The following is a 13,745-nucleotide window of genomic DNA, read 5'->3' as shown; positions in this document are numbered from 1 at the left end:
TTAGCTAAATTTATTTAAAATTTCGAAAAAATTTATTGAAATAATAAATATCGATAATTCCCAAAATTATCATTTTTAGTGTTAAACTATTTTATATCTTCAATATCTTCAATAATTTCACTAATTTTAACAATTTATTTAAATAACATTTTTAATAGACCATCAATTCTTTTAATTTATTTAATTTTTTACTCAATTTTTATCTCCATAATAATATTTTCTATATATGTTCAATAAATTCATTATTAATTTTAATAACACTAATTGTTTTTCTAAGTAGAATACTAGTTATAAAATCTATTATTTGTCCGATATAAATATAGATCGTTAGAAGGCTATGCCATTCTCGAAGGATTAAGATGTACGTATGTTATGTCGTGTTGCAACATTCATTGCCGATTAAAATATCATTTACGTAGATGAATATCGGATAAATAGAATATTCGTGAGATATACGGATTTTGTATGGTGAAACGGAAATTTTAAATAGTTTTCAAAATAGGGGAAAGGTAAGGTTAAATGTATCGTCAATAATCGACATCGTCGTAAAATTTTCGTTAACGAGAGAAAATTTCGAGTTACTGCGGCTGTAAAGTTTTTAAGATCGAAGTACGATTGTTGTACGTGAGAGAGGTTAGGATTCTGAAAGAATGTAGCTACTGCACGAAAATTGAGTCACTAACGGGAGACGTGTGTACAGGCTAAGAATTTTTCATTTTTTAAAATGCTGAAACTCGAAAAGCCACTTTTTTACGAACGAACAAAGTTACTATATATTTTAATACACGCTGAACATTTCAACTAATCAAAATAAAATGATCGATAAATTTTCAAGAAAAATTAATAAGATACTTTTATAGCTTCATTTTTATTTGAGTATCAACAAATCTAAATAAAAAAACATTCCCACTATCTCACAAGTATAATATTTATTGTTAAAGATGTTCATTGTATATTAATCGTAGTCGTAACTGCTAAAAATCGCCCTTTAAGCCTCAGTCATTAACTTACGCAACATTATATTCTTTATCTTCGCTTCTTCATTTCATATCTCTTTGAATCTATCCATAATAAAAAGCTATTAATGTAAAAAATCATAAAAATCACTATATACTTTCAACGTCTATATTTAGAAAAAAAAGAAAAAAAGAACAAAATGAAACACAGAATAAAATACAATTTCATTTCTATTTCCTTCCAAAAAATATAACTAACTCGTCGCTATATACTAATTCTAATGCGATCTTTAAACATCTTTGAAGATACAATTAATTCACAATTCTCCGATATAATATTTTTCAAATACTTTGGCGAAGATTCGCGAAAAGATATTGGGGGAACTGAGAGACAAAGAAAGTGGTGGAATTTTAGCGATATTTCTGTACGAGTCGGAGGAGGTTCATTGCCGGAACGACTTTTCGTCACAGTGGAAATTAGCTGAGAAACATGCTGGTTTATCGCGTCGTAAAGTGCGCGGCCGCGTCCCAAAGAACAGCGCGCGCAGTTCATCGGATGGTAACACGGACGGGATCGGAGAGGGGATGGGAGAGACCGAGTGACCAGGAAAGACCATTCTAAATGACGCGAATTACGGGTTCGCAGACGCGTGCATCGCGAATAATATGAATATATTTACGGATGGAACGATACGAAGCTAAAATAATAATAATAACAACAAGTTAAAATTACTTCTAATTGCCATATTCGAAGGATACGAATCCATCCATCCATGAGAATAAAATCCTAGAGAGTCGATCCCGAGAATTATTTTTCATTAGTTTTCACAGCGTTAAAAATAATTGTCTGATAGTAACTTTCACTGGAGAATGCGCTAACCTTCTCGCTGTAATAAATTCCCTCGAAAGATTACAGAAATTGAGAAATATTTGATTATAAGTTCTGTACATCAAAATAAGGAAAAGTTTATATAGACGTGAATCATTTCCATTGATGAGTCACCAAGCGTTTCCTAATTTTAAAGATTAACTATACAGTAATAGTAATAAATATAGGTAAGATATCCCTTAATTTTATCGAGGTGAGATTTTTTTGTACGTGAACTTTGATATATCGTAACAATTATGATCTTTTTTTAGGATTAAAGGTTATGTTTCTGGATAGATGAAAAAATAATATTATTTCTTAATTTTAGACTAAAAAAAAAATCATACGATCCAAATCATTTTTTCACAATTTTCAAAATGAATTAAATTTTTTTTTTCAAATACAACAAAAAAAAATTTTATTATAACCTTGTCTATCCAACTTGAAATATTCTAGATAAAAATCTCAGTGAATGATTATTCGAAATAATAAATTATAATTATAGAAAGAAAGAACGTATAATCGTATGAATCAGTTTGAAAAATTCCATATACCTCAGATGAGAGTGCTGAAGTTATAAAAATATACTACTATCAATAATTCATTAAATACAAGAATCGTCTTTATGACGATTGAAAGAAATTAGGAAAATTAGAAAAAATTATTTCAAAGATAAAGGAAAAACAGATTCTAATGTTGCCTATCCTGTTCATCTATCGCCTTTTGAGAGTCTGATTCGTCTTTCTACATCGTCGATCTGCGATACCCTGTTACAAAGCTAAATATATCGCTACAGACACGGGAGCTATCGACAGAACAGCAAGACGCTGAAATCTCGTTTAAAGCGTAGCCTAATAACGCGGCAAGGTCGACCAGGCGTATTTCGGTGCTTCGAATCGAGAATTACAGGGACTCCGCACGTACCAACGGAATTAATAGTCTTTGAATCTTTACCGATCCCATTCCGACATATTTGTCGAAAATATATTTTAAAAATATCCAAAAAAGTACGAGTTAAATATTTTTAAAGGAAAAATCAAACGTACAAAGTGATAATAATTTTTACTATTATTGTACGAATTAGAATAATTTTAGTTCTTAAAATTCAGATCAAGAAATTATATTGATCGTACGAATTATATTACGTGAGTCACTTTTACATTGCTAAAACTTTATTAGATAATTTTTACTATATAGATGAACATTATTTGACACATTATTAACGCAAAACAAACGTGAAGAAAGAGAAACGTGCGAGTTGGCATAGATTATTATTTTTCTATATTCAACTATTCCAATATAATTTCTCGATCTAGTTCCAAGGTCTTACACAGAAACCTTGATCTTCGCATAGCACAGAAATTGTTACTTACGGAAATACATTCAACTTTTCTAAATTCATCCTTTTGTCGATGAACAGGATTAAATCGTAAAATATCTTCTTTATCTTTCTATAACTTGCGATTGTGCCGCCATTGATGACCACAAATAGAAAATGTCACGAGAAACGAATCGAAAATAAATTCGAACAAAAATTATATATACTAAACATGAGAAAATTATCAAGGATTTCGACGAATTATTATCAATTTCTTCTCAATTTAACGAAACAAATTCGTTTTTTCTCTCTCTCTATATATATATAGCTATCCACGTGTTTCTAAAATAAATTATATATAACACAACCGACAAACAAATTTATTACTGGTCGCGCATTCGCAAACTGGAACATTCGAGACTCTCATGTGTTCGTAAATATTAAAATGTCCTTAAAGCTTTATTTAGGCGATACTGTTTCCTCGTGAGGGCGCGCATGTTTTACTTTCGCGAATCAACGCCACGAACGATGTCGTTCGTAAACTGTGACAGCCAATCAAATTCGTGTACATGAAAAGAGCCATCTTACGTCACGTTTTTCAATTAAGATGTATACTATTCTTAGGACCGTTTGAAAGTTCTTTTTAAAATAAGTATACATAACACCAGATATGGAAATTCAATCCCAGTCAACTGTTAGCTATGTTTGGATCATAACTTGAGTAGTTAGTCATTTGTTGTATTCTCTATTATTATAAGCAATAATGATTATTATAGTCTTTACAAATGAAATATAATTTATGGATTATATATTCTAACCTAAACTATTGTGAATACCTATGATCCAACTAGTAAGAGCGTACATGTATTGTATTATGTATAGAAATAGCTGATTTGTTGATATGAAGATAAGAGAATATAACGTATGAAGTAATTAGTAAGCTTTCATAAGTTCGATTCGATATAGTTATCTCTTGTCATGAATCATATATTATATATAATTTAAATAATTTCTCGAGTTAAAATAAAAAAACTTTGAAATTGTTTATTATTAAAAAATATATATATATTTTTTTCTATTAATCTGAATCTATGATGTTTTTCCCAAAACACAAATTAAACTTTGTGCGCTACTTTTATATAATCTAATTAAAATAGTATAAATTTTGTATTTCTTTTAATTTATTCTTCAATAAAAGTTGCTTGAACATCACAGCGATAAAAGCTAACAAATTTATATATCACGAAAGGAGAAAATCTAAGTTGAAAAAAAGACAACCTCGTTTCCTTCGTCCCTTATTTCTTTCATTCCCGGTGTATACCTCGTTCTCGTTATCGTCCGCTCGATATCGCGAAGGAGGGCAAAGTATGCCGGATTCCTCGCATCGATGCTCGATAGAGCGATGCGTGCGCGATTGTACAGCAAGCGTGGCTCGCACAGAGCCGAGGAGCAAGCTTTCGGCCATTTCCGCCGCGAGCTCGGCTCGGTTCGGCGCAACGCGTGTAATCAAGTGGTATAAATAATTCCGTGGCGCAGCCATGAGCTGGCCACCCGAGCGAAGAGCTTATTCCCCTGTTATGACACGCCGGAATCGGGACGCCTAGCCGCGCGCGCGACAACGGCCCATCGTGCAACCCCTTCGCTAGAGAAAACACGCGACTATATAGCTCTTACGGGCTATTGGCTAATCGCCATTCGTTTCGAAACGGGTATGAAAATTATTTTCCTTTCGAATGTCTTACATTTTAGAAGAAATGAAATAATAAAATTTGAGATTTATTATAAATAGATTGTTGATATTTTTTTTTGCAATCTAAAATTTTTTATGCGTAAGAAAAATTGAATTTACAAAGTTGTTGTCAAAGTTTAATTTCATATATTATTACATGCCACTTATACGATTATATGAATATTACGTTTTAAAGATTCTAATTTTAATTACGTATATTCGTATACTGGCACTTCGCTTATTGTATGAATATACATTATAAAATAAATACTACGGACTATATGGATAAAATATGGACTACTGGAACGTAGCTATATAAATAGATTGGAACGATTAATTATTCATATATTACTCGTTAAATAATTTCACTCTTATTTTCTATAATTTAATTATCCATTGTATATAACAAAAACTTTCTCAATAAAATAAGAAATGATTACTCTCGATACATATTCAACAATCTTTACACTCGAGCTAAAACAATTTCCATTCTAAATTTAAATCAAACAACCCCAAAATATATATTTTATTTACTTTTGCCATAATAATGAATTAATAATTAAAAATAATAAAAAATGAATTTTCAAATAAAAATATTTAAAAGGATCGAAAATGTAGGAAAGTCGGGCCGGGTTTAAAATGCTTCGAAGAATCGAGAAATCGCGTTGTCTAGAATGGGCCGATTCTCGACTAACGCCCCGGATCGCGAAGCGGTCATTAGTGCAACGGAACCGGTGCGCCTGGGACAGGGAAACGCGGAATGTCCGCGAGCCACAGAGCGCTCGCGCTGGATGCCCCTATTATCGGTCGTCCGACCGCTAGAATGCCGTTAGACGATAGTCAATCTATTGTTCTACGTGCGTGTATGCGATCTTGACGCTCCTCGGCCGGAGAGCGAAGCCAATGGCCTAACCTGCGAGTGAATCGATATAACGACACCACTGCTCTCCGGATTTTTTTTTTTTTGCCTCGCGTTCTATTTTGCAAATTTCTCCACTCGATATATGAGTTACGATTTAAAATCGAGAGTCGATTCCAGCTGAAAATAACTGTACGTGAAAATCGAAATTGATATAGATGGTGCCCGTATCGTTACTGGACCCGATTATTTCTTCGTGATAGGAAGTTTAATGAAAAATAATTTCTAAAATACATTGAATAAAAAGGAAGGAGATTTTGAAATCATGGACGGATGAAAATTTTTTTTCACTAAATCTTTGTACAATTTTTTGCCTCGCGTTCTATTTTGCAAATTTCTCCACTCGATATACGATTTAAAATCGAGAGTCGATTCCGGTCGAAGCGAAATAACTATAAACGTGAAAATCGAAATTGATATAGATGGTGCCCGTATCGTTACTGGACCCGATTATTTCTTCGTGATAGGAAGTTTAATGAAAAATAATTTCTAAAATACATTGAATAAAAAGGAAGGAGATTTTGAAATCATGGACGGATGAAAATTTTTTTTTCACTAAATCTTTGTACGATCGTTCCATCGTCGACGAGTACCGTGTCACGGTATAATAAATAGGCTTGTGTTGTGCTCCAAAAGACACGCACCGCAATTTCAATACAAACAACCGGTGTACGTGGTGCAATACAGTTACGACGGTCAGACGTTTCCGGTTTCTTTGAATTTTCCAGTGCAACCAACGTATATATAGGTAAGACGCGTTCATAGATTCAAGTTAGATGTCGTTTGAAAAGGAAGAGGGACGAGTGTATAGATAGATAGAAACAACGTGAACGTCGTTTCGATCAAATAAACGCGACTTTTCGTCCATTTTTCGAAGCTGAATCATTTTTATCGTCCCGGAACTTCCGTTATCTGGTGACATTTCGTGCGCGCACCAAGTTACCGCGGGCAGGGAAAAAGATAAACAAAAAAAATTCACGAATCGATATCTTTTATCTACGTTGCCGTTGGAACCCAACGCAAAAAAGACCTCTTATAAGTTGCCATTTTTTGGAAGTGAACCTTGGTATCTTTTGATACCAACCAATTTATTGTAAATTGTATTTTAAATTTTTTTCAGTTCATATCATAGATGAATAATTATAATTTTGAGAAAAGAATAATTGTAATTTTATCGTTGAATTCAGTTTTCTAGTTGATTAATTTTTTTGAAGAATGTTATTTTTATTTTTGAATATTTTCGATTGTATTGAAAAAGCTTTTTAATTGTTAACTTTTGATTTTTATATTGAAAGAGGAATAATTGAAATGAATTTCAAATATAAAATAAAATATAATGAAAAATACGATTGATGAATATTTCCTTCTTTTCATAAAAAAAAAATTTCTAAAAATTTCTCCCTATATTTTTAATAATAAAGATAAATCAAAGTAAAAATATATAAACATATTTTTTTTATAATAGATATAAATATTTTAGAAACGTCACTTTTATCGAAAGTATATAAAAAAAATTATTTTCATTTACAATATTTTAAAACGATGACCGTTTATGAAAATTATTTAAATTTAAATTTAACTTAATCAATTTCCTTAAATCAGATACGTACAAACTTGTATACTTTTTATTCTTTGAATTATAAAATATATAAAATTATATAATTATTTTAATAAATTAATTTTAATAAAAATCCAAAAATTTTTTTCCAATTTTCTGAAATAATAATCACATTTTTACATTAAATGTTCTATACATGTTATTAACGAAGTAAAATCCTACTAACATCATCCTTAAAAAATTAAATAAAAAAAAAAAAACATTTAAATTATATTCCTTTTAATCTTTGAAAACAAATGAAACTTCGTCACGATTGACCTTTATCATCAATCGTCCATCACGTAAAAGAAAATCGTTAAAAAAGGTAATGTTTCGATGTGTCAATAAAAACGCGAAATACGAGCGTAATACTCCGACTGAATACACGTAAAAGTTACTTGTGCTAGTCGCAAAACAAATTATGACACATACGCGCGCCACGCCACGTCGGTAGATAAGATATATTATTTTCAAAGACATACCATCATTCCAGGCAATATAATGGAGCACGAGCGGCACGATAGCGAGAGATTTCCTCGTTACAGGGGGGCCACCCGGGCCTGTGGCCCTGGTTGGTGGGGTCCCACCATGCCCCTCCTCCGATGGCTTCTTCTCGTTGCTAGAATATCTGCACTAATACACTGTTGATCCGCGAATATTTTCTCTCATACGACGATAATACAGTTTTGACAGGTCGCTGTTACAGATCCATCTTTCTTTTTCCCAATCGAGTCGTTCAAGATTCTCTCGAGCAGAATTTAAAGGTCATTTTCTGGAAATTTTCGCGCCAACGCAATCGTCGTACTTTCGCTTTCGTCGTGTCTTCCGTGCTTTTCCAGAGATGCTCGAACCACCACCGATACGCCACCACCGATGATAACTTTCTTTCGTGCGTAAATAAATCGAGGATCCAAGTCTCGTAACGATGCATACACAATAAATAACAAGAAAAATTACTTATTTATTTGAGATAGTTTTTTCCGCAATGATGGGAAAAATCAATCATCGCGACACGGATTTCTAGTCAAGTGATAATGGTCCAATCGTCGTTATCATTATTTCGTTATTAATCGTGTTTTTTATTTAAAAAGGATACACGATATATCCTTGACTTTTTTTCTTCTACTGTACAACTTAAACACTTTATAATGAAGCCTCTCTTTTTTTTTTTTTTTACTATGTTATCTTTATTGTACACAATATAACCAATCCGATGCCCGTATAATAAACTTAATGCCCTTCCGATCACTTTGACTAGTTATCACACTAGAAGCCGAGGTTAGCGTTCGCGTGCACTCGAGAACTTCGCCGCGTACGGTGTATAATACTCTCTGTTCTCGCCGCCAGTCGAACGTCATGCAACCGGCGAGAAAAAGACGCCGGGAATAGAATCGACGCTCCCGTGTCCCTCGACCAGCATATCACCACTGTTTTACGCTGCTATTGGCGTTTGGACGACGCGAGCGCGCCGCTTGAATCCGCGGGCCGAAATTCTCAGCTCGTCGAAATGAGTTTGCGTGCCGCATATCGTCCAACGGTTCCGTGACCTCCGAACTCTGTTGAGTCTCTTTTTTCTTTTTTCTCTGTCACTCCGACGATGCGAGCGACAGATAAGACGTATAGTAACAACGTTTCGATAACATTCACTCCGAAAAACACTCGGCGCACGGCATCGCCAACGACGAAAGTTTCACTAGTCGCATATTTGACTTCTTTCAATAAAAATACTCTTGAAATTTCCACGAATTCTTGCACACTTAATGATCTTCCACCGATATGATACACGTCCGTGCGACGTGCGATTCCACACTGTTCCCGCGAAATGTTATTGAACACATGGTAACAACGATCCCTGCAATTTGCTCGTGTCTCTTGGTTCTTGTAGTTACTAACACATCGACCGATACGAAGAGAGGATATTAAATGATTTTTTATGCAATGTCACATAGGTGATATTGAATTATCTGTTTTCTGAATAAATTCTTGAATAAATAATGAGAATCAAGCACTCTGCAGCACTTTATTTTCAATAATGGTACGATAGTGAAATTATGTCAAAATAGACCACATCGATTTTCCCTCGTAAATCGTCAACAGGTGGTTAGCGCGTGCGAGAATGTCGACTTGAAACACGAATATAAGAAGCATAGTCCATCATAATCGAGTCTAGTCGATTAGATATCGATTAATATCGTGTCAAAAATTCACATCGGAATGATACAACCGATCGAGCGAAATCGAGGATAGTTAAGTTGCAGTTTCGAACAGCTGATTGCATACGCAACACTCTTTCACTATTAACACTACAAAAAAGAAAATCAGATTCTATTCATTCAAAATAATTCTTTTTTTTTTCTTTCTTTCTTTCTTTCTTTCTTTCGTTTCGTTCGCTTCACTCGATTCAGGCCTCAAATTTATCTCCGTTTTATTTTGGCTCGTGACGAATCTCGATCGTTCTCGTTTCGTGTTTATCTCGAAAGTACCCTTCTTCTCTTGCTCGTCTGTACTATCGAATGCGTCACCAGCACACGAAAGTTGCACTTAACTACAGCTGCTCGTATAATACGTAGCTCCTCGCGCTGGTAACCAGCGAAGTCACACGTGTGCATGTATATATTACGATAACTCGATATTCCTCCTCTTTCTCTGGCGCTACTATCTCCCTTCTCGTTTCATTGGCTGTCTGTCTCTTCTCCACCGCGAAGACTGAACTATTTTTGTTGCGATGGAAGTAACGACGGTAGTAGCACGCGTCAATCCCCCACTCTTTATTTTTCTCGTTCGCTTTCCTTCCTCCTTCTTACATTCTTCCCTTCCCACGTTCTTCTTCTCCCCGTCGTTCTCGCCGTCCTCGTTCCTCGTCTTCCTCGTCGTCGTCGTCGTCGTCGTCGTCGTCGTCTTCGTCGTCGTTGGTGTCACCGTTGACCCTTTGTTCTTTTTGTTTACAATGCACCGATCGACCGGAACGTCGTTGCCCCCCTGCCAGCGGACGAACGCCGGAAAGAAGAGGAGGAAGAGGTGAAAGAGGACGACCGGATTTTTTCATACGCGAACATCGGCCAGCAGCTCTTCTTCGCAGACGGCTCGCCTTTTTCTTGCCTCTGTCACTGAGTTACAATCACGCCGTCGTAATGAAGCGATCGTGAAAATTCACCGCGAACTTTCACCAGACTTTTTTTATCTACTCGAAAATACTCGCGCTTCACGACGACGGCCACGCGCCGTTTTTCATCAAAAATGTTGTGAATTTTTTTTTTTATTATGTCCTTGCCTCTTTTCTTTCTTTTCTTTTTTTACGCCACTATGAATAATTTTACACAAGCGGCAGTTTACTATATACTATACGTGTTCCAAAACTTTCCAATTTTAACTATCCAATTGAAAAGAAACTTTTTTTTTTCTAAGGAATAGAAGAAACAAAAGAAACGAAATGAAAAAAAAGAAATAACGAGAAGAAGCGAAAATTAATAGAACGAAACACGAAAAGCACACGAGACCGCAGCACGAGGCGCGAAGAACGCGCTCGGACAGAAAAGTGTACAAGAGAGGAGGAAGAGCAAGGACCTATGGTGTTCGTCCTATCGAAGTCCGCGAGCGATTGACTCCCGCGCGTCCCGGTCTCGGAACCGTGGCACGCGCGAGGGGAGCACGGGAGGGGATTCCCGCGGGAGGAGAAGAGAGGTAGCACGGAGCGAGGAGAGATCGAGCGGGTATGTCGGGTAGTCGGACGAGGGGTGGGGGGTCGCAGAAGAGGGAGGAGGGAGGTGGGAAGAATCGGTGGCGGTGGCGGTGGCGGTGGCGGCGACGGCCGCGGTAGAAGCAGGAGGTAACGCCAAAGAGAGACTGCGGTGTGAGGCGGGAAGCGACGCTGGCGGAGGGGGACGGAGCGTCCACGGCAGCGGAGGGGGTGGATATGGCGCGTGCCACTACACGCTAGCAGGTGGAGTGCGCGTGCCCAGAAATCTTCTCTCTCTTCCACTCCCTTCCCTCGTCCAAACAGATCGTTCTTTCCTTTCTTCGTTCTCGTTTTCTCTAACTCGCTCCTTCTCTCGTTCTCTCTCTCTCTTTCATATTATCGTTCTCTCTATCCTTATTCGTAATCCTCATCTGTTCTGTCCTATGTCGTATTACGGCTATGTCACTTCTTCTCTGTTCTTCTATCACGCCGCAGTGGTTGCCTACGTTGTTGAGTAGATATGCTTCGCAAATAAGAATACACCCTCCCCTCCTACTGTTTCTTCTCTCGTTTCCTCGTCCTTCCGGCCACGAAGTCCGTTATTATTATTCCGTTTCTTGTCGCAGCAGACGTAACTAATTTACACGCCTTATGGTCTTATGGGCTCTGTCTTACCGACTCGATCATACACTCAGAGTTATTATTTAATTCATTTTGTTTTTTTTAATTTTTATTATATAATTCTAGAATTGGAAAGAGATACATCCGACGAGCTTTAATTTTAAGGAATTTTTATTTGTCCTTGGCGCCACTTCCATCCGAACAAGATTGACTATGTTTTTGGCCACGATTAGTAACGCACTGTAATTTTAATTTTCTCATCGCACGATTCGAAAATTTTCTTGCATTCATAATATTTATGTGCTATGCGTGGTTGTCGCAAATACGATAACAGTTGCTAACAAAAGTCTTGATAACCGTCGAAGGCACGTAATAAAGTTGTCATGACAAAATTTTAAATAATATCTATGAATTTCTAAAGAATACTCGCAACATATTCTTTATCGTTGCTTTTCATAAATTATGAAGCAATACTTTATTTGTATTAATATCGAAAGAAATTTTACGTTGAATCAAATATCAATAACATCACGTATCCGTAATATCGCTTGTGCTTCACTCGATTATTTTAAAAATTTTAATATAAACTTTATGATAATACGTAGAAAATAAGCATTATAATTGTAATGCAATTTATATTATTTTTAATTTCAATTTTTCTTAATGTTCGAAAAATTTGATCGAAATTATCTTCTTTTTTTTTTTAAAAAAACATCACCAATAAAAAAGTTTAATTACGATAAATATGACGTTTCTTCGTGTAGTAATACCGTATATTCTGAATTATGTTAGAGCAGAGCTGTCACGGGGCTGCGCACGTGGTTTGCAAGGAGCGCGAAAGAACAACAAACCCCACGTAACGAACTTGACGCCCCGAGGAGTCGCCAGCCACTGACTCTCTTTCCGATTCGACTCGACTCGACTTGACTCGGCTTCGTTCGACTGGCCTCGCCTCGTTTCGCCTTGTCTCCCTCACCACACGTTGTCCCGCTTCGTCTCGTGTCGTCTCGTCTCGTCTCGTCTCGTCTCGTCTCGTATCGTCTCGTCTCGTGTCGCCTCGTTCGTTCCGTCCGCTGCGGTACGTCGCACCGCGCCACGGTGAAGCGCGCACGTAGGCACGCGTTCGGCTATGCTCGTCCCGAAGCCGATTCGATCCGAAGCGACTCGCCACGATTCCGACTTCAATTTCGACTCCGATTCGCGCTCCACTCGTTCCAATCAGAGTTTTACCTTCTCGCGTGTTTTATACTATCCGTATAATGCTGTCAATTACCATAAAGATTCACAAATCTAAATCTCCACAATTATTCGAACGGTAACTATAATATGTATCATCTATAGTTTCGATAATCTTACGTATGCTGTCAGTATGGCGTCAGCCGAGTCGATATAATATACCGTGAACTATGAGAATATTAAGACAGCGTGAGTGACGATAAATCGACGAGTATTGTTACGTGCTATGAAGAGAATTTTTAGAAAGAGGAAATTATACAATATTTAAATCTTATAATGTTAATTGTTTTTTTTACTAGAAATATTTTTTATTTAAATAGTAATTTTTAAAATAGAGTAATGTCTTTGGTATCATATATTCATATGATGATTTGGATATGTACTTGTTAAATATAAAGGCAATGAATTATAGGAATTTCTTTTCACCCTTAAGTCACGAGCGCGACTTAAGTGACTGCCGTGCAGCTGGCAGCCAAGCTTTTACTACACAGACGCATTCGCGACACGTCGCCCGCACTCCCAACCTCCACCAACACTTCGTTGCGTCATCACAGTTTCACGGTGTGCCGGGATTCGACGGGAGGAGAACGCGCGCTCGCGCGCAAACGGGACCACTGCGAGAGCGACGCATCTGTATCGCTCCGCTTACACTTATTACAAATCCGCCAGTGATACTCAACCTAATTTAAACTTCGTGCAAGCGTGACGCATCGGTACAACGGTACAGTTCAAACTTAAACGTAAATTAATATTTTCGCAATTTATTTCTCATCTCTTTTTATATATATATATATATATATATATATATATATATATATATATATA

At 36.3% G+C, this 13,745-nt stretch overlaps 1 protein-coding gene across 4 annotated transcripts in view; it reads right to left on the bottom strand.

Annotated features, from left to right (window-relative positions):
- Positions 1-13,745, bottom strand: part of LOC408877 (neurogenic protein mastermind) — a 225,854-nt gene that overhangs the window by 103,147 nt on the left and 108,962 nt on the right. For 2 of the 4 annotated variants that reach the window (XM_016912570.2, XM_016912571.2), the window contains exon 1: positions 7,870-11,754. The exons of the other annotated variants lie outside the window; for them this stretch is intronic. In XM_016912570.2, coding sequence (XP_016768059.2) covers positions 7,870-7,875 — 6 coding nt within the window. In that variant the 5' untranslated portion in view covers positions 7,876-11,754. Of the gene's footprint in view, positions 1-7,869; positions 11,755-13,745 lie in introns of those variants that run through there. 4 annotated transcript variants of the gene reach the window in all.

The sequence above is a fragment of the Apis mellifera genome, linkage group LG6, assembly GCF_003254395.2.
Source record: "Apis mellifera strain DH4 linkage group LG6, Amel_HAv3.1, whole genome shotgun sequence".
Taxonomy (NCBI): domain Eukaryota; kingdom Metazoa; phylum Arthropoda; class Insecta; order Hymenoptera; family Apidae; genus Apis; species Apis mellifera.
This window is presented reverse-complemented; position numbering and strand designations above follow the sequence as displayed.